Here is a 22,140-nt window from a genome sequence, read left to right as displayed (position 1 = left end):
CCTCCGTTGCGAACGGGTGCTTACCACCAAACTATCCAATAGCCCGCGCAGGGGCGCGTGGACCCCATAGAATGGCCTACCAGAAATTGACTGTATGGGTATTGGGTAACGCGTAGTCCCCGACCCCGACGGGGAACCTACCGCCGGAGCCGGTCCGGTCCCGCTCCGCTCCCGACGCGACTCCAAACTCACTCCATATTTCGTTACCATTTCTCACCTCCGGAAATATATTTTTGCCTTTTTATCTCCCCTCGTTCTCCCTCCCCCCGCGCGCTCTCTCTCTCCACTCCCTCCGATCCAAACGACCGACGAACGCCGCCACCCGAATTCGAAACCCTAGGCGGCCGCTGTAGAACACGTGAGGCTATAGTGCCGTTCGTTCGGCGGAGCCGGCCCCGCGGCGGCGGCAGGAGCCGGCCATGTCGACGGAGGACGAGAAGCTCCTCAAGGAGGCGAAGAAATTGCCGTGGGACGAGCGGCTGCAGCATAAGAACTGGAAGGTGAGGAATGACGCAAACATCGACCTCGCCGCCCTATGCGACTCCATCACCGACCCTAAGGACGCCCGCCTCCGCGAGTTCGGTGAGATACCCTCCCCTACGCCTCCCGATCCGCCCCATTTCGCCCTCGGATCTGCGCTAAGCTCGATTAGTGCGGTTCCGTTTGCGGATTTTAAATCACTTTTTGGGTGCAAGATCTGAAGTCCAGCGTTTTCTGTTCTACTCCGGTGGTTAGGGCCGTTGTTTAAGAAGACGGTTGCAGATTCCAATGCGCCGGTACAGGAGAAGGCGCTCGACGCCCTTCTCGCGTTCCAGCGAGCTGCTGACGCCGATGCATCAAGGTGTGTGCCTTCAGCTGCCAGGTCATTCCCCTTTATGCTTCTGATTATTTATCATCTTCAACGATTTATGGAGTTGGCTTCTCTCAGATACGCAAAGGAGGTTTGTGATGCAATCGTGGCCAAGTGCCTCACTGGTCGACCAAAGACTGTCGAGAAAGCTCAGGCTGCATTCCTCCTATGGGTGGAACTGGAGGCAGCAGAGGTCTTCCTTGTAAGTTGATCATCAATCCCCTAACTGTTATGGCTGTGAGCTGTTGGTGAAATGCATGTGCATACATAATACTAGTTCTTTTTTGTTCACTTGGTTTTCGCAACATGTGGTGAAATGTTCCATGTAGTTGCAGGTATTATTGACAGTTTGGCATTGTCTAATACACCAACTATCAATACTGTTACAAATGCTAAGCCCATGACATAGGATTATGTGCTGCATTCCTCCCGCCAGATGATTTACATTTTCAATTAGCAAATAGTTGTTCACATTATCAATTTCTAGGCACTCCTTATGAATAAATGTGACAAGCATGAAAGTCATTTCTCTTGTTTGCCATTCAGGATTCACTGTGCTCATGGGTATCATGTAACAGTAAAAGCATGCAACATATTGATTGCTACCATTAAAAAGGGTTTAGCTACTACCTGGTGGTCTTTCTGAGCGAGACAACTAATTGCTCTCGTTAAAAACATTTGTGCATTTGATTTATGGTGACGATAAACATTTTCTTTAATTCCCAGTTTGTTACCATTTTGAGTATCTGTGTTACATCATCTGTAAGCAACCTCTTCCCCCACAAGTCTTATGAAACAGCCACTGTTCATGTTTTGTTTTGTTTGCTAACCAAAAACGCATAATTGCACGTCTGTTTAATTCCATGTTCCTTCTTATAACTATGTATAGCATGGTAACTTGCTCAAGAAACTACATATTGTTGTGCTGTCAGGAATCTATGGAGAAGGCCGTGAAGAACAAAGTGGCTAAAGCAGTTGTACCTGCTATTGATGTGATGTTTCAAGCACTCAGGTATGTTCCTAGCTGGTTCTTTGCTCCCTGATTTGGCAAGTTCTTGTCAACTCTTACCAACATCTTTCCTCTGCTAGCGAATTTGGAACTAAGGTAGTGCCACCCAAAAAGATTCTGAAGATGCTTCCTGAGCTGTTTGACCATCCAGACCAGAATGTCCGGGCTTCTTCTAAGGGTTTGACACTAGAGCTTTGTCGGTGGATTGGCAAAGACCCTGTAAAGTCTATTTTATTCGAGAAGATGAGAGATACCATGGTGCGTTATTCTTAAAAGTTTAACATGTGTAATCGTGTTCTATCACTCAATAATATAACCAATATTCGTCGTGTTTACAGAAAAAGGAGTTGGAAGCAGAATTGGCAAACGTGTCCGGACTTGCTAAGCCAACTCGAAAAATAAGGTGTTTCTATTTTCACCTTTTAAAAACAATTCTTCCTTTTGTTGTAATTAATCAATTAGATGAAAACACTTATGGCCTATTCATGGTTCAGATTGTAGGACTGTGATTCTACACAACCATTTGAAACGCCAGCTGAAGTTTAACTGTAGTACTATTTATATTTATATTTGAATAATTATTTGCTTGCCTTGAGAGTCGGTAGATAGCCTGTGGATTATGTGTTGATACTCCATTTTGTTACGTGATGGTAATTTATGTAATTTTTGCATCTCATTTATGATATATCACATTGTTTCACTGCCATCTGTGTATTTTAACCAAAATACTAATAAACAACCTTAAGGGAGTACATAGGCTTGGATTACTTAGACCTCTATGAGGAATTTTCAGTTCATTGATTTAGCCATTGAATTTGTGTCTTATAGGATGTAGTGGGCAGATTTTGTGGAACACACACAACTTGTTTAAACTTGTTCCTGATATTATTTTTGGACTGAACAAACTGTGTTAGTTTTTGGGCCCTAACAAATGTGTTAATGCTGCATTAGCTTCTTTTGTATTTATGCAATTTGTGGGTCAATGTAGATTGTACTGTTGAACTGCTATGTATTTATGCAATTTGTGGGTCATAAGGAATGTGTAGATTGTACTGTTGAACTGCTATAGATCTGTTTGAAATCACCTGTACAATGTACATAATGTTAACGAAGCATACAGCTTGCTATGAATATGATCTTTCTTTGACTTGTTTCATGATGCATTGAAAGTGGTGATTTGGCACTGTGTTCCAGATCCGAACAAGAAAAGGAACTTGAGGAGGAGGCTGTGCCAGAGACAAGTGGGGCTAACACTTCTGAAGAGGCAGCGGCAGATGGTGCGTTCTTCTGTGGATTATTTATATGGATATTGCTGTTGATAGTTTGTTCAAACTAATGATGGGAATACTTGCACAATTCTACTTTGCAGCCCCTGTGGAGATCGATGAATATGACCTTGTTGATCCTGTAGACATTTTAACCCCACTAGAAAAGTCTGGATTCTGGGACGGTGTGGTATGTGATCTGTGTTGAATGCACACTCTATTGGTCACACTATCATATGAAAAGTTGTTATTATATTGGTTTTTGATGTCTGATGCCAGAAAGCAACTAAATGGTCGGAGAGAAGGGATGCTGTGGCAGAGTTAACCAAGCTTGCTTCGGCAAAAAAAATTGCTCATGGTGATTTTCATGAAATTTGCCGGACACTAAAGAAGGTCAAGTCTCTGAGATTGTTTTTCGCCTGTATTGCATGATCTTCTAGATCCTTGTGATATGTTAGTTGTTCAAATATTCAGCTACCACCCTTTGGGTGTTTGTATTATTTTCTTTTTTGAAGTCTTATAATTAGTTGTGGGATCATTTGGCTTGGAAATTAGCACTTTTATCTAATCTTGAGTGTTATGTGTTGAGGTATTCAATATTTGCTTTTTTGGATTCTTATGGTAGTTTTTGGTACTGCAGCTCATCACAGATGTTAATTTGGCTGTTGCGGTGGAAGCTACTCAGGCAATAGGGAATTTAGCTAGAGGTTTAAGAGCCCATTTTTCTGGAAATGCACGGATGCTCCTTCCGGTTTTACTTGTAAGAACAACGATCCTTTTTCCTGAATAACTGAAACTTGCTATTAAATCCTTTTGTTGCTTTACTGTGTGGACTTTGATGCCCATTGAAACTTGCATATTTCTGTTTGTCTTGATTCTATTCAACAGGAAAAATTGAAAGAAAAAAAGCCGACAATGGCAGAAGCACTAAATCAAACACTTCAAGCAATGCACAAGTCTGGCTGCTTTACACTTATTGATGTGATTGAAGGTTTGTAATTTTCTAGCAATCTTTATTGCACATGTTTGTCTGTAGCATTATTTTCATTGTTGTGGTTGCTTTTTGGTCTGAAACATATTTTGATTTCCTCTAAAGCATATTATTGTGTAACCACGTTCCTTTCACTAAAATGCACCATAGGTCCCAATAAATTTGTACAGTTTGTTCCCTGAACCTGAGAATTGCGCATTTAAGTTCCCAAAACCTTTTCAAAGCAAGATTAAATCCGAATTAGTTTGAAATATTCGATGACTGATAACTTTTAGATGCTGACCTTTTGTAACTTAATAAGTAATTAAGGGAAAGCTACCAAAGGTTGGCCAGAAAAAAAAGTATTTACAATTCTTGTTGAATCTCAAGACATGAACCTTTCAGCTTTGATCAAAATCTGAGCAAGAAAATGCTGTCTTTTGATAATGCAGATGTTCGGGTGGCTGTAAAAAACAAGGTGCCCCTTGTTCGTTCCTCAACGCTGACCTGGGTTGCAATTTGCATTGAAACAAGCAATAAAGCAACTGTACTGAAGTTGCACAAGGAATATGTTCCTATCTGCATGGAGGTGACTAACCACTTGATACTTCTAGCGACGTCTCTGTTTTTAGTTCTGTTTTGTATTTGTGCTGATCTGTTTTTCAATATGTAGTGCTTGAATGATGGTACTCCAGAAGTACGAGATGCTTCTTTTTCTGTTTTAACTGCTATAGCCAAGGTTTCCTTCTTGAGAGCTTGCATTTCTCTTCATTTCATTACATGTATCAAAATGTAGGTTTAAAGCCTGGATTTTTTTTGTTACTCTTGCTCTCTATAGATGGTTGGTATGAAACCATTGGAACGATCCCTGGAGAAATTAGATGATGTGAGGAAAAAGAAGTTATCAGATATGATAGGTTCTTCCAGTGACACTGTTTTGAGTTCAGGGACAGGTTAGATTTGCTTTTGTAGTTTTACTTGTATTTAAATGGACCAAATGTCTCTGTTTTGGACTAATTTCTGTACAAACCGCACTTTTCCAGCTCCAATCACAACATCAGGAGCAGCCACATCTGCTCGCGGGGTATGTTCATTGATCTTCTAATTTCAATTTTATATGATGATGTTTGCAACCTGTCAGCCTTCCTCTCCCAAGTGCCTATTTACAGTTCTTGTGCTGTGTTGAGGAATTCTTGTTAGAAAATTCACCATTTGTGATTGGGTTTTGTTAGTTATGGCTTAAAAAAAATCTTTCATGTTGTCGCTGAGTAAAAAACTAGAAAATGGGACAGTGCTTTCAAAAGCTTAACGATTACTAGTTATATCAACTTTGTTTATCAGAACAGTGTTTATTTGTGACCAGTTCTGTTGATCAAATGTTTGACAACCCAAGTAAGATTATTCTGTATCTTACAGGTTGCAGATAGCATGTCAATGAAGAGATCTGCCGCAAGCATGCTTAGTGGAAAGAAGCCTGTCCAGGCAGCGGTTAGTCTTTTTAGATGCATATTTGATGTGTAAGTTTCTATTATTTGAATTTGTGCACCATGTTCTTATGTGGGTATTGTTTTCCTTGTTTCCAGGCTGCTACCAAGAAATCTGGACCATCAAAATCCACTGCAGCAAAAAAGACAGATGGTGGATCACAGAAGACATCAGCTGCTCCTGAGATTGAAGACGTTGAGGTGATTTGTTTGTTGGAATCACACCATTTCCTTGTTCTTATAAGGCCTTTGTGATGTGCGTGACTGTGCCTTTACTAAAGAAGCATTGTTTGTTAGTTTAGGACTTCCATTTTATCATTTCCTTTTTCTGGAAAATTTTATAGTCCTTATGAATACTCGTATTCACAATGTTTGTTGTTTTAGAGTTGGGTACTACTAAGGAGCTAGATAAAGCGACCATCTTACACTCAAAGTGTTCGTGCATGAGAAAAAAGTTAGTTAAATTTGCAAATTACGGAAGGGCAAGACTGGAAATTGCTGTCTGAAGATGTCTAGAAGTTGCAGGACAAGTATTTGAATATTGTAATAGAGTAGAGAACATCAAATGTTTTAGACAGTAGAGTAGTTTATTTTGGCCCAAAGATACTAAAACAATGGATTTAGATGAACTTTTATTCCCCTTTTACGTCATCTAGATGTTTAAAGGACTAATTGGTGTTGGATTTTTTTTTCTTCTTCTCAAGTAGTGGATACTAGATAAAAATCATTAGTACTGATAGTACATACAACTCATGTATGATATTTATTGGTTTGATCTTTTGCAGCCGGCAGAAATGAGTTTGGAGGAAATAGAAGAGAGGTTAAGGTCTGTTGTGAAAGCTGAGACAATTTCCCAGCTAAAGAGCTCTGTCTGGAAAGAGCGCCTTGAAGGTTGCCGATATCCCTGTGTTGTCTATCCTGTAGTTATTGTCTATTTGTTTGGTTTCAAAGAATTAACTTGAATCGCTTGTTTTCTTTGTACTGTTCTGTGCCTGGCAATTGTTTTCATCAGCTTATTAGAATAACTCATAATTCTCACACTTGGTTGAGACCACAAAACAGGAAGCAATCTTATTGTGACAGTTTTATTTGTATGCTAAATGTCGCTCCTATTTTCTGCTGTGAAGCTTTAAGAAAGAAGAAACATCTACAGTGAGAATATAACATTACTCTGTGTGGCAGCTATTGGCATACTCAAACAAGAGGTGGAAAGTCTTACGGAACTTGACAAGTCCACTGAACTTCTGATTCGTTTGTTGTGTGCTGTGCCTGGATGGAGCGAAAAGAATGTTCAGGTTCTTACTGTTTAGTAACTATTTTTTTGTTGAGTGAAATATCCCTTTGCTACGGAAGTAATGCCATTTAAATGAAACAGGTACAACAACAAGTTATAGAGGTCATCACCTATATTGCCTCAACTGTAAACAAATTTCCAAAGCGATGTGTGGTTCTATGCCTTCTTGGTATGGGCCCCTCTACTTCTCCATGTACTTTTTCTATGTAATATGTATATCTTGCACCCAAAAATAAGATTGAGTTTACTTTCGTCAAATTACCCACCTAATGTTAGCAAACTTGTCGACAGATTAAAACCACGATTTTCTGAGCTTTGGTGACAGTAACTATAAATAGTTATGCTCACAGAAACTGGGTTCTAGACTGCTGGTTGAACCTAAGTTATTTTCCTGCCTTAGTTTGGTTGATGGGCTCATAAGCACAGGCTATTGACTTACACCCAGGGTCCGGGCTTAAGAATTTGTTTATGAATGTTTAGATTCACTTTATAGGTTCCCTTCAGCTGCCTACTTAAATTAGGCATAATGTTCTACTTAATCTGTCCCAAAATATAAAGATTTCTGTGCTTATCCTAAACTATCCTAAGTTTGACCATTATTATAGAAATGAAGAATAATATTTATACAGTGTCAAATGAGCATAATTAGATCCACTATGAAATGTATTTTATACTTCTTTGACTTCCCAAATGTTAATACTCTTCTTTATGAACTTGTTCAATCTTCGAATAACTATCCCTTCAGTAATCTCTTCTGTTGAAAAGTCAAGCAAGGTTTGGAATTTAGGATAGGCTTTGGAACTTAGGTCTCATAGTTTTTTTTATTTAATTTCAACAAACTTCTGAATAATTTAATTTCAAGAAATCTTTATTTCTAAACCAATGACTATCAATCCGCTGATGGGGCTTCTTCAGTTTTTTTTTTCTTGGATACAGAAGAGAAAATTCTATTTATGGATTTTGAGTTTAATATACTTGCCTGTGGGCCTTAGTTTAGGAACTTGTCTCTGATGTGCTATAAGAGGGATCCATGCCATTTTCCGCAACAGTTTATTCATAAATAATGTAACTTGGAGCTTCATCTTGGTACCCTGTTTCTGTCTAGCTTGTTTTTGTGCTTATTTTCACATCTAATTTTGGATGTTCTAGTGTTGTCTGCTGAACATACAAGATGCATTTCATTTGGTTGCATATAACCTATTGTTATTTATTTATTGGTCATACTTTACCGTTTTTAAACATATTTGAAATGTTTCCTGTTCAATTCTTGGTCATGTGCTATATTGATTTTAGTAAATTTGTTAACACCTGATTTGCTATTTTCTCAGGCGTAAGTGAAAGGGTTGCTGATATAAAAACACGGACCTTTGCAATGAAATGTCTCACTGCGTTTTGTGAGGTAGTGGGTCCTGGATTTGTGTTTGACAGGGTAAGAGATACTGTTGCACTATTATTATTATTTTGTTCCAAAGGTCCTCCACATTTGTTTAATTAACCCAATTAGGTGATGTTATATACTTATATGCTGGTCTTCAATAAATTCAGTGTATGCACTGTCGAACATCTTTTCAATATTATTCTGTGCTTTAGATGCACACTACTTATATGATGTTTGACAACTGCTATAATTACTTGTAATTATTTTGTAGCTTTACAAAATAATGAAGGAGCACAAGAATCCCAAGGTCCTTAGTGAGGGTATTCTTTGGATGGTCTCTGCTGTGGAAGACTTTGGGATCTCCAATTTAAAGCTAAAGGTGCACTCTCCTATGCTTGTTTGCTCTATACTTACTGTGTTGCCACACTTGTTCTTATCTGTCTTTGTTGTTCCAGGACATGATTGATTTTTGCAAAGACATCGGTCTTCAGTCTAGTACTGCTGTAACAAGAAATGCTACTATAAAACTAATTGGGATGCTACATAAGTTTGTGGGCCCAGGTCATCTTCTTGTCCTCTTATATTTTTTAATATGTTATGATATGATAGTTGCCAGATCATGTTCTTGAAATAAACCATCCTGCAGATATTAAAGGCTTTTTAAGTGATGTTAAACCAGCACTTCTAAGTGCCCTGGATACTGAATATGAGAAAAATCCTTTTGAGGTATGCTGTGTTAGAGTCACTGTTTGGAAAATGCTTACTTATTGTGACTTTGATTTTCACCGACATCAGTTTGGTTCAACTATTAGGGTGCTGCTGCTGCTCCGAAGAGAACAGTTCGAGTTCTGGATACTGCATCTTCCGCATCTGCCGGCTCGTCTGATGGGCTGCCACGGGAAGACATTAGTGCTAAGATTACACCTACTTTACTAAAAAATCTGGGCAGTCCGGACTGGAAGGTACTGGCCTCTTTTAAATTATTTGATTTATTCTGTAAGTTTCTTTGGTTTTATTTGTGATATTTGATATTATGCTTATATGTGAATTCACAGGTACGACTGGAGTCCATGGACTCGGTCACCAAAATTGTGGAGGAGGCTAATAAACGTATCCAGTCTACAGGAACAGGTCTACTGATTATATTCATCTCAAACGACTATGAATGTATTCATTTAACTTGTAGTAAATTGTCTTGGCCATCTTATCACTGCAGCTGACCTGTTCAGTGCGCTTAGAGGCCGTCTTTATGACAGCAACAAAAATTTAGTAATGGCAACCTTGTCCACTATTGGTAGCCTTGCATCTGCTATGGGACCTTCTGTTGAAAAGTCAAGCAAGGTTTGGAACTAAGCATGATTTCTCTACTTCTGCATGTTTATTTTGGTCACTACAATAACTGACGACTGTTTGTTTGTTACGAAGGGTGTTTTGGCAGATGTGCTGAAGTGTCTTGGTGACAATAAGAAGCATATGCGAGAATGCACTTTGACTGCTCTAGATTCGTGGGTTGCTGCAGCCCAACTTGACAAGATGGTTCCATATATTATAGTGTCTTTGGGTGATCAGAAAACTGGTTCAGAAGGGCGAAAAGATCTCTTTGATTGGTTGTCTAAGCATGTTTCAAAAATGGGTGATCCATCTGAGGCTTTGCCTTTGTTGAAGCCATCTGCATCTTCTTTGATGGTATTTGTCTAAACTGATTTTTTTATTGTTTTTTGTTTGATTTATAGCAATGTTGTTGTTCAATGGCTATACCCTTCTTTTGAAAAGGATAAATCTTCTGAAGTCCGCAAAGCTGCTGAATCCTTTATGAATGAAATTCTCAGGATCTGTGGCCAAGAAGTGGTATGTTTCATCCGCGTATTCCATTCATTCATCTTTCCATTTAATGCTGCAGCATTCTCCCTACAACTGAATTTATTGTTTGGTGTAGGTTGGAAGGAACTTGAAAGATTTGCCATCACCTACTTTGGCCATTGTATCAGAAAGGCTGAAACTGTCTACTGTACATGAAGGTGGTGTCTTACAGATTGTGTATTGTAACGTACTCCATTCATTCTAAATTATAATACGTTTTGGGTTTTGTAGATACATAACTTTTGCTATGCACTTTGATATACACTATGTCTAGATACATAATAAAAGCAATGTATCTAAAAAAGCCAAAGCATTTTATAATTTGGAATGGAGGGAGTATTTGTTTTCACGTACTTGTTGAAATTTTTGTTCTTGGCTTACTATTGTTGCTTATTTCATCAGGATTTTCTGAATCTGTTAAGATGGTGACGACAAGCATGAGTTTGCCATCAAAAGCAGGTTTGAAGAACAATAAGCATGGTCCTAATGATCGTGGTTCTAATGTGGGCAAACCTGTGTCCCAAGTATGTGTTGCATCTTTCTTTGTCTTTGTGGATAATGCTATTGATACCTATTTTCTAACTACTACACTATCAGAGAGGACTTCCAGCTAGAGCATCTGTTACTATGGTTTCTACTCAAGACCCTGCACAATCCCAGGCATTATTTAACATAAAGGACTCAAACAAGGTGAGCAATCATCAGGCCCTGCAACATCCCTGTATTATGCACAGGTCTCATATAAGTTTACCTATTGATCAGGAAGAGCGGGAGAGGCGTGTTTTGGTAAGAAAATTCAAGTTTGAAGAACCGCGTCGAGAGCAGATTGATGAACTTAAGGTTTGTATATTGCATAAACGGGAACTGCTTTAAGATTGTTAGTTGTTACATTTGCATCCTGTTATATTCCTTAGAATCTTCCAGCTGAGTGCTTTTATACTGGTATTTTTCCTCGCCATTTTTGTATAAGTACTCGTATTTTGATATATCAAATGCCCTCAATGATAACAATGAGAACTAAGCTGTTACAACGGATGTTATACTTTCGTGCTTGCATGCAAAATCCTATGGTTACAGTCGGGCACAACTCGATCAAAATTCATGATAGGTAGGTGCTATGAAGTTATGTAACTAGAAGTGGAAATCTGAACTTTTTAATCAGTTTACATTTACATTAATACAAAGCAAAGATCTATAACCTGGATATGTGGTATTAAACGATGGTGTTGCCCTCAATGATAACAGTTAGAACTAAGCTGTTACAATGGATGTTATACTTTTGTGCTTGCATGCAAAATCCTATGGTTACAGTCGGACACAACTCGATCAAAATTCATGGTAGTAGGTGCTATGAAGTTATGTAACTAGAAGCGGAAATCTGAACTTTTTAATCAGTTTACATTTACATTAAAATGAAGGGCGGGCCTGGTGCAAGCGGTAGAGTCTTACCGCTTGTGACCGGAAGGTCCTGGGTTCGAGTCGCGGTCTCCTCGCATTGCACAGGCGAGGGTAAGGCTTGCCACTAACACCCTTCCCCAGACCCCACACAGAGCGGGAGCTCTCTACACTGGGTATGCCCTACATTTACATTAATACAAAGCAAAGACCTATAGCCTGGATATGTGGTATTAAACGATGGTGTTGCAATGATTGGACCCTTAGAATGAAAAGAGAATCCTTTGTCTGACTGGTATTACAAATGATCAATACCCAGATTTTTTATAGCTTCAAATATTTGAATTCAAATATGTAATCCTTAAAAAGTTGGATGTTCACCAGGTAGATATGTTAAATTGGTGTAGATGAACTTGATATTAAAACAGAGGATGAAATATAGTGGGTTTATAATAGTCATATTTGTATGTGGGTCCCCAATAAAAGAACCAGTCTCTAGAGAAGTTACAAGTGACCGATGATTACTGAGAAATGACGCAAGAGAGGTTACCGTCTTACTGGCTGGTTTCTTTGTTTGGACACTTGTAATAATTCGAGTGAAACATCTTCACTTTTCTCTAAGTTAATGTTGGTTGTTGCTGGTTGTGAATTCATAGTGTCTCAGAAATCTGCTTCTGCTGATAGTCTGCCTTCCTTTAGCCTGATGTAGTTTACTACTATGTGAACATATCAGCTAATCTCCTTGGAATAACATTTTATGTGCAGATTGATTTGCTTAAGCATATCTGATCTTTAGTGTGTTTGGATATAGTGTCTACCTTCCTTTTGCCTGATCTAGTATTTGAGTTACTACTGTGTGAACATATCAGCTAATTTCCTTGGAATAACATTTATGTGCAGATTGATTTGTTTAAGCATTTCCGAGAAGATGTAAGCTTGCGATTATGGAACTCAGACTTTAAGAGGCAAATAGATGGTATTGAATTGCTACAAAAGGTTGGAAGTTGATCACAATATTACTTAATCTCTTTATTAGAGTAATTTAACATAGTTTGTTCCTATGAATTTTCTTGTTTTGATGCTGTTGCAACTGTGCAGGCACTTCCTTCGAGTGGGAAAGAAGTGATTGAACTTCTTGACATACTATTAAGGTGGTTTGTCTTACGCTTTTGTGAATCTAACACAACATGTTTGTTGAAGGTGAATGCATAGCACTCTTGTCAAGAATCATGCTGGCCTTATTTCCTTTTGTTGCGGCACAATAACTAATTTGTTTCCTGTACTGTGTACTACTTTCACTTGTAGGTCCTTGACTTTCTTCCTGAGCTTTTTGATATTCTAAAAGACCAGTCTTACATGTTGACAGAAGCTGAAGCTGCAATTTTTCTTCCTTGCCTCATAGAGAAGGTATGATTAGTACAAAAGTGCATATTGGATGTGTTATCATATTTCATATTACAATCATGACCAAATTACTGTTGTTCTGCAGTCTGGTCATAACATTGAAAAAGTCAGGGAAAAAATGGGGGAGCTGATAAAGCAAATGGTCAACATTTATTCTCTTCCCAAACTACTTCCTTATGTTCTTGAGGGGCTCCGCTCCAAGAATAATCGGACAAGGATAGAATGTGTTGATATTATTGGATACTTCATTGACCATCATGGGACTGAGGTCTGAATTGCTATCTTCACCCATTTGCCAGTTAGGTGGTCTTGCTTTACTTATAGGAGATACTTGCTTTTGTCATGCAGGTTGGTGGGTTGATGAAAAACTTGCCATCTGTCGCAGCACTGACAGCAGAGCGTGATGGTGAGATTAGGAAAGCTGCCCTTAATACGCTTGCAACAGCCTACAAGAACCTTGGTATGCACCCACCCTTTTCTTCCCTTTGAGCAGATGATATTTCATTTACATTTGTAGCTTCTTTTGGTGTATAATCAATCAAACCCTTTAGCTGGTTCTCATACTCTCAACATTTGAGCCTTTCCATATGCCCAGTCTACCAAAAAATCGAATATTTTCCATGTCAATTGTCTTGAACAGTTTATTTGATTTATTTGACATTTGTGCTTGTTTATTTGCAGAAGAAATAAATTATTGCATATACTCAATTTAGCAGGATGTCTCCTTTTGCAATATTTTATACTATTGAATTGATTTGCATGAGCCTCATAGTATACTTTGTTTGACAAAACAGGGGATGATGTATGGCGATATGTTGGAAAACTCTCAGATGCCCAAAGAAGCATGCTTGATGATAGGTTTAAATGGAAGGTTTGTTTCTATATAATCAAACATATGATAATATTTTACAAAAAGGTACTGCAATCGCTTTACGACTAAGAATGTACTATATTCTGCCTGATGGTATGCTAGGCAAGGGAAATGGATAAAAGGAGAGAAGGAAGGCCTGGTGATGCTCGAGCAGCTTTGAGGCGTTCAGTTAGGGAGAATGGGTTTGTTCTTTGTCTCTGAATCTTGCCATTTATTTATTCCTAATGTGATGGCTGTTTTTTTAATTGTCCGGACTTTCATTTCGTGGATGTAGGTCTGATATAGCAGAACAAAGCGGAGAAGTAGTCTCCCGTTCAGTGACAGGATCAATGATCTCAAGGTGCTCCAGGCTCCAGTTGTCTTATTGTGCTCTTTGTATGTTCTTATATACCATTACATAACGCTACCTGCCAATGCTTGACTATCAATAGGGACTTCGGATATGCGGATGCTCATATGGATAGGCACATGGTACCTAGGCAGATTCCAGCTGCAACTGGTCCTGCGGACTGGCGTGAAGCTCTCGAGATAGTTGCATTGGGTTTGCCTGAGCAGGTCATGCTGTCTATCACTTCCCATAGTTCTCCCACCTATCCCATCTCCTTGAGGCTGTGTTCTTTATTTTTTATATTATATTTCTACATATCAAGATTTTACATTCACTCTGATATATGCTTTTAGTTTTCTGCAGTCCGTGGAAGGTATGAAAGTTATATGCCATGAGCTAACGCAGGCAGCTGACCCTGAAAGCACGGTGCTTGAAGATCTTATTAAGGAAGCTGACAGATTAGTGTCATGCTTGGCTGTTATGGTTAGTATTTGTTGTGTTATTTGTGTTCTGTTTTCTTAAGTCTTATTTTGATCATGGATCTTGCAGGTTCCAAAAACCTTCAATTTTAGCTTATCTGGGGCCTCTTCAAGGTCTTGCAAATATGTTTTAAACACACTCATGCAGGTTTGACATGTTTGTGTTTGGCCCTTTTCCTTCTTTATGGCAGATTTTGTTTATCTGAAATCTTGGGCTATTTTAACAGACATTTCAGATCAAACGTCTTGCTCATGCTGTGAAGGAGGGTACCCTTGACAACCTTATTACGGAGTTACTTCTTTGGCTTTTAGATGAAAGGGTTCCTCTTATGGATGATGGCAGCCAATTACTCAAAGCACTTAATGTTTTAATGCTTAAAATCCTGGTACGTAAATTTCTATTTCATGCTCCTTTGCTCTACCTGTGCTTTCTTTAATGGCCCTGTTTGAAACAGGATAATGCTGAGAGAACATCCTCGTTTGTTGTGCTAATTAATTCGCTGAGGCCTTTGGATCCTTCAAGATGGCCATCGCCTACACCAGCAGAGTCTCTTGCTGTAAAAAATCAGAAGTTTTCGGACTTAGTTGTCAAATGTTTAATTAAGTTGACAAAGGTACATTGTTATCTGCTTGACACCTGTTCCTGAATCTCTTCATGACATTGCACCTGATGCTTTCCTGAATTTTAACTTTACAGTACTTCTGACACTCTGCATTCCATCTTCCAGGTTCTTCAGAGTACAATATATGAAGTTGACCTCGATCGAATTCTTCAGAGCATCCACATTTATTTACAAGAACTGGGAATGGAAGAAATACGGAGAAGGTCTGCCTCCCTTGGATAGCTCTTTAAGTATTTTCTTGAATTTTGGTTTAAATAGATATTCTGTATAATCTGTAGGGCTGGTGCTGATGATAAGCCATTAAGAATGGTCAAAACCGTATTGCATGAACTTGTGAAGCTTCGGGGGACAGCAATAAAGGGTCACCTTTCAATGGTTCCTATAGATGCTGAACCGCAGCCAATAATTCTAGCATACATTGATCTTAATCTCCAGGTAGAACTTGCTAAACCACCGTTACCAACAAGCTTATTCGTGCAACCTTTTTTTTCTTGCTAAGCAACATTGTTTGGTCGTTGTAGACCCTTGCAGCTGCTAGAATGCTGACGCCATCAGGACCTATGGGTCAAACTCACTGGGGTGATGCTGCGTCGAACAATCCAAATCCATCTAGTCACTCAGCTGACGCGCAATTGAAGGTGCAACTGTCTTCTCTTTTTTTAGTCGTGCTTGCTTGTGACGCAAATGCTTAAGATTAAGGCAGTGATTTCACATGTTTTTTTTCCTCTTTTGTGGCTATGAACAGCAAGAGCTTGCTGCTGTCTTCAAGAAAATTGGTGACAAGCAAACATGTACTATTGGCCTTTATGAACTGTATCGGATAACTCAGCTCTACCCAAAGGTATTATTACTAGTGTTGTATTATCCAATGGCATGTAAAATATCTGGCATGTTACTTGTCAAGCTGAGGCCTGATGGATTAGTCATTTAGTTGACATGACCACAGAGAATATTAGTGTACTTCCACATTAGCACTGCTTATTCCTTGGGGAACTATTTGTGAACTGGTTTAGTCTACATTGAGGATTTTAATAATGTGCTGTGCATATTTCCTTTGAAAGTGTATCTTCTATTGAGCATTCAGCTTCCATATTTCTGTTCGTAATCTGATCTGCCATCATTTTCTCAGGTTGATATATTTGCTCAGCTTCAGAATGCTAGTGAAGCATTTAGAACCTATATCAGAGATGGGCTAGCTCAGGTTTGAAACCTCAGTCATGGAGGGGTTTGAGCTTGCTATGTTAATGTCGTTTGAGGTACGATTGAATTTAATTACATCGTTTACAATGCAGGTGGAGAAGAATGCAGCAGCTGGAAGAACGCCCTCTAGTCTTCCATTATCCACACCGCCCCCAATAGCAGCAATACCCTCTCCAAAGTTTGCACCATCCCCTGTTCACACAAAATCAATTGGTAGCAAAACAGATTATAACGAAGATAATGCCAGTGGTGAGACACAACCCTTCAGAGGTCAAGGTGACACTACCGACCAACAGACTGATAGATACCAGACCTCAGGTCCCCCCATCCTACATTGCCTCAATGCAATTGCATGCATAATTATATATGCTATCAATGTTTATGTCATCTGATTATTGGAATCATTATTTCTTTACCAGCAGGGACATTGGATGCTCTTAGGGAAAGGATGAAAAGCATTCAAGCTGCAGCTATAGGTCATTTTGACGGAGCTCAGGCCCGGCCATTGGCAAGTATGAACGGAAGTAATATGCTGCATGGGGGAACACGATTGGACGGTGAACCCCAACAACAAAGCAATATTCCACCCATGGATGAGCGAGCTCTATCTGGGCTGCAAGCACGAATGGAGAGGCTAAAGAGTGGGTCTATGGAATCACTATAGATACGAAGAGAAATACCAACCATTGTAATTCATTGTAAATTTGAGGCATAGTGATGCTGTTGTTTGTAGATAGGTATTTGAATGTCGGAAGAACTACATGACACGGGGCCGACATTTCGTAACCCCTGTGCCAGGTCAAGCCATTCTTTCAGAGCCTTTGGGTGCAGTTTTAGATAAGAGCTAGCCAGATGTTTTCCTTGTAGCTACTCCATGAAGGGCTAATTAGTGTTGACACATTTTGCCGTACTGTATTGGTTTTCCTGTGGTGTACAGCAATAGAATTTTTCATTCTAAATTAACTGCAAATGTTGTGAAATATACGGTTTTCAGTATGCATATTCGTTTGGTTTCGTTGGTGTGGTGGAAAAATTATGGGAGTGTTTGGATTATGAAATGGTTTATGGATTGGAAAAAAAAGTTTGACACCCTTTCTTTTGTTTTATTTGAGATACCATCCAACTGTAAAAGAAAGCCCATTGTGTTTCAAGTCAACTATTTTCCAACTTTGATCAATATTTAATAATATCTATATTTTATTCTAAAAAATATCTATATTTTACAAACTGAAAACAAAAGATTAGCATTACAACATGTCTTGAAAACACTTTCATAAAGTATAACTTTGTTTTAGTCTTTAGAGACTTGTACTACCACACTACCTTGTCATCACACAAAAAAACATGGAGATTGCAAGGATCATGTTTTCATTCTGTGGTGAACTGTTGCAAGTGGCTACGGTGTTTTTCTCCCTCGTACATAGATGATGGTGTAGTCTAAGAATTGACTATCATTAGAGCACCAGACTCTCCTTTTGTTGTTTTTAGGCTATGGATTTATGAATATTATATAAACTCCATATAATGATTTTGAAGTATTAAAATCCTCCCTTTGTGAAAAAAATACTAGCTAAAGCCTGATTAGGGATGATATTAAGAAATACATCTAAAATAAGCATGAAGTCAACTTTTAGTGGTCCAACGGGGGTGGTGGTGGTTACCACTAGCGATGAAGACCTAGTCCCGATCTTTATAGAGTAGGATCACGAACATGATAACTAGCTCTAAAATAGCCAAGACAACTTGTTGCAGGCAACGAATACCTAGTGCAACCTAATGACACGCACAAGAAGTCAACCACCGGCTCTATATAGCAGCTTGAACCAAGGACTCGTCCAACCACACTCAAAGAACCAACCTATGTAACCTAGAATCAATGGAACAGAAGCACATATTGGGTGACAATGACGCGTCCACTTTTGTAAGTCCCACGAAGGAAAATGCAAGAGCAAAGGGGTAGATATCACTCTCTGAAGTTTGTTAGCATACAACTAATAGAGGGGTTTGTATATCGATTATCTAAAATCTTGCTTTGCCTGGATAGAAAGAGATATATTTATACAAGAAACAATCCTATTGGTTGGGTATGAATTGGGCTTGGAGTTTATGAAGATAAGTTAGGTGAAAGGTCTCCACGAGATGAATTCTCGGAAGTCTAAGCATGATTGTTGCCCCCCTAAGCAGTCTACACTAATATGGTTATAACTCTTTGGAAGTCCAAATGATGCAATGTTTGGTTGCCTTGGAAAATAGACTTGATAAACTTTTCATCAATTTATAATATGCAACCCGGATCTTCATAGGTTAGTGTGCATGGCTCGTGACATTTGATGCATCTTTCAGCAAGCATTGAAGTCCAACAGTTTGTTGTGACTTTGAATTATGGAAAAAGTCTACATCACCCCCTGAGTTTTGGAGATGTATCTACTTAACCCCCTCGAGTATAAAACCAGGTATTGAACACATTAAAGTTTGCAAAACAAGTCAATTAACCCCTTGGGTGGTTTTGTTGGGTGGTTTTGTTAGGTGGTTTTGTACATGTGATGCTCCACTCTGGTTGTCCTTGATGACCTGACCTCTAGGGCTCCTGGTAGCGTTTGGATGAGGCTGTTTGAGAGCATGGGCCGCCGGCGCGGCGACAGCAACAACATCGTCGCCCCAGCATCATTGGCCCATCAGCGTGCTCGCCACCCTGGTTGTCGGCTTCGTGGAGTGGCACATCCCCGCTGTCGGCCACAACACGTCATCAAAGGCAGCCAGCGTGGAGCGCCACATATACGAAACCACCTAGCAAAACCACACCAGAGAGTTAATTGACCGGTTTTACAAACTTTAATGTGTTTAATACCTGGTTTTATACTTGAGGGGGTTAAGTAGACACATCTCCAAACCTCATGGCGTGATGTAGACTTTTCCCTTTGAATAATTGTTCTCCATCTTTGTGTAATCCTTTCTCCACTTACGTAGCATACATGCTGGTCTGTCTGTAGACCTTTTTGTACTCCCTATAATCCATCTTGGCTTGGATGAAGAGTTGTTCCATAATATGTATTCTGTTGTCATCTTCTTGTAACAAATTTCAGCTTGTGTTATCAATGTCTTCTCATGCCTAAACCTTGTCAATCAAATACACAACTGTTAGGTAGTATAAAGTTAATGTCTAAATTGAAGAATAGTTTAGAAAGGAATGAGTTCACCTCTTGTTGTACCTCATTGGCACATCTTTTATAAGGGACTTGCTAAAATTCAGGTGTCTGAATTTTAGCTTTCTTTCGGACGATGGTTATTGCAGATATTTTATACTTATAATTACAGTTTTAGTTCATTACAATTTATTATGTAGGTATAGTCTGCAATTTTCGATTTCAAGAATAACCATTAGACAAAACCACAAATCTGACAAAATTTGATCCGCGTTGGCATAAAGATTGTTTCTATAGTTAGTCAAGAACAAAAAAATAATATTTAACAATACAAAGACAAATAACAAATCACAAAAGTAATTTTTAACTAGTTGGTTGTACACGGGTATTGCCTGAAATCTTAAAATTCAAGCACCTGAAATATAGAAGTGCTTTATAAATATCCTTTGGTTTACGCGGGTTAATTCATGGTTGGTCCTCATTACTCTATAATTTAACTGTGAATCTGTGATGCAACTGCCATCTTGTTTTTTGCTAATACTTCTCGTTCCGGTGGTACCGTAATTAAATCAATTGATTAACCATACGTGATCTCAAACCCCAATTCTTTCTTTTCTGATCCTTCAAACAGAACCTACGTTGCTGCACCTCGTACCGAACGAGCCCACAGGCATCACAGTCCACATTTACAGATACACATCGTCATCGAGTCAGACAAATGCTCCGCCGGCGCCGCAAGCCCGCAGCCACACACACAGTCACAGGACGGGACAGAGAGCTTCGCCGATGGACACATCAGGAGCCGCAGGTAATTGCGAAGCGGCGCACGTGAGGCATGACCCAGCCAGCGCACGTACGGATCGGTTGGGTAGCAACTAGCGAGATGGTCAGATGGATGAGTGGTGACGATGATCCTGCACCGGGCTGCAGGGATTTGGTCCAGTCAAGGCCACCCGCCACCGCACAAACACGAGCACGCATGCACGGCGGCCGTGGCTGACGCCTTCGTGCTAAAGGAAGCAGGACGAAACACCGAGGCTGTCAGTGTGCCTGTGTTTGCGTCAGCGCTGGCGTCACTCGCGACCTCCTCTTGGATATGCCTACGGCCTACCTCTCTGACCGTGACCCTCATCGGCAGCTTATGTCGTCGTCGACCTTTGTGCTGTTTTTTGAGAACCTAGTGTAGAACTTAAAAGGCCACCTTTGTTTTAGTCCAATTTCTTTTAGTTTGGCAATGTGATCGATTGTCATGGACTTATTGGGTAATGAAATGGGTATCCGTCCCATCGACAAGTCTAACTGTATTGGCTTTATGGAGGAAGTAACAACAACTTCAATAAACTAAGTACTGGCCAGTCAGGGCATCATGGCACACAAAGCTGTAAATCTCTTCACACCGCACACACGTTCTGATCAGGAAAAGCTCAGTGAACATCCAACTGCGAGGCACTTAAAATTACTATTTAATGTAGTTAAGTAAAACTACAGCCAAACACAATATTCTCCTTTTTCCTTAAAGGAACGGACAAACATAGTGGAAAGATCGCTTTCCGACCCCGTTTTTCCTACGAGCGGCCCGTCTTTTTCACCTACATATATACAGACATGTAGTAGCTCACCTATATAGTCCACCGCAGGAGGAATGAAAGGAAAACGCATGGGATGTCGACGACTAGAGCGGGCTGCGGGCCTACCAACCCCCGCCGGATTTGGTCGCCGCCACCATTGCGGCTCACCCGGGGCAAGGTTCAACGCATCGGGATAGGAACAGGATAGCGTGCCTCCAGGACCAGTGCAGGCATCGGCGCTCGGCGGCAGCGGCAGGCAAGCAGCGAGCGGATTCATCGCTCACAGCACATTTTGAATTTTACCTAGCTAGCTGTCCATCCATCGGGCAGGTGTTCCATCATCGTCACGTTCCGGGCTGGAAACTTGTGCGTAATTCCTGCTGAGAATTTCAGACGCTTGTCACCGCACCTCTGTGCTGTCTGTGCCCTCAAGCGTGATACGAAAATTACGAATTGCCAATTCAAACCAAGACACGTTCCTTATCTTCCATAGACTGGACGCAGAAATGTCGAGCACCAACCAAATCTGCAGCTCAAAACCATCCTTGGAAAAAGCCCCCCACACACCACACAGCCACAGATCCATCACCACGTCGCAGGGCCTTCGTGAACGCCTGCACTAAACAGCAGTCGGCGGCGCAATCCGCACGTGGCGCCACCGACCCCTTCGTTCGCGCGCGCCGTGCCACCTGCCGCCAGCGCAGTCAAAACCACGGAGCTTTCACGGCGACCGGGGCGTCCCATTCGCCGAGATCGCTCGGATTTTTTTAGTACATTTCCGGATGGAAACTGGCGAGATCCCTCGCTAGTGCTTTTGACGCTTGTTGCGGAGTTGGGCGTCGCGTGGGCTGCGGCCGTCGTCGGCCAGGCCACCCAACGGTGAACAGGGTCAGAGCCTTTTCCACGCGGGAACCTTCGCGGCAACGTCGGCCATCCTCATCCGGAGCCAGCCCACGAAGGCACGAGGCGGGGCGGGGCGGCACGAGCTGGGCTGCGCTGCGCAGCCCATATAACCGCCT

General features: G+C 40.4%; 1 protein-coding gene across 2 annotated transcripts; it reads left to right on the top strand.

Annotated features, from left to right (window-relative positions):
* The first annotated feature begins 232 nt into the window (after positions 1-232).
* Positions 233-17,424, top strand: LOC136457241 (protein MOR1-like). Of its 2 annotated transcripts, none has more exons than XM_066457306.1 (53): positions 233-582; positions 736-841; positions 929-1,052; positions 1,783-1,862; positions 1,940-2,117; positions 2,198-2,262; positions 3,054-3,136; positions 3,229-3,314; positions 3,404-3,517; positions 3,765-3,884; positions 4,013-4,115; positions 4,547-4,683; positions 4,768-4,833; positions 4,933-5,047; positions 5,138-5,178; positions 5,511-5,582; positions 5,678-5,779; positions 6,364-6,469; positions 6,761-6,873; positions 6,954-7,041; positions 8,201-8,301; positions 8,522-8,629; positions 8,706-8,811; positions 8,897-8,976; positions 9,063-9,212; positions 9,306-9,381; positions 9,467-9,591; positions 9,676-9,936; positions 10,024-10,098; positions 10,187-10,268; positions 10,513-10,634; positions 10,708-10,800; positions 10,873-10,950; positions 12,406-12,501; positions 12,604-12,705; positions 12,811-12,912; positions 12,995-13,177; positions 13,258-13,369; positions 13,704-13,780; positions 13,883-13,962; positions 14,055-14,120; positions 14,212-14,335; positions 14,472-14,591; positions 14,658-14,735; positions 14,815-14,973; positions 15,043-15,201; positions 15,316-15,413; positions 15,489-15,645; positions 15,732-15,848; positions 15,956-16,051; positions 16,340-16,411; positions 16,503-16,728; positions 16,833-17,424. In XM_066457306.1, the coding sequence occupies exons 1-53, from the start codon at positions 420-422 to the stop codon at positions 17,072-17,074; spliced, it is 5,985 nt and encodes a 1,994-aa protein (XP_066313403.1). In that variant the 5' UTR covers positions 233-419; the 3' UTR covers positions 17,075-17,424. The 2 variants fall into 2 exon arrangements, with proteins under 2 accessions (XP_066313403.1, XP_066313401.1); XM_066457304.1 differs by having other exon boundaries at positions 16,830-17,424.
* Positions 17,425-22,140: the final 4,716 nt, after the last annotated feature.

The sequence above is a fragment of the Miscanthus floridulus genome, chromosome 6, assembly GCF_019320115.1.
Source record: "Miscanthus floridulus cultivar M001 chromosome 6, ASM1932011v1, whole genome shotgun sequence".
In the NCBI taxonomy this organism is placed as follows: Eukaryota; Viridiplantae; Streptophyta; class Magnoliopsida; order Poales; family Poaceae; genus Miscanthus; species Miscanthus floridulus.
The sequence above is the reverse complement of the archived record's forward strand: the minus strand, read 5'-3'. Positions and strand labels throughout refer to the sequence as shown.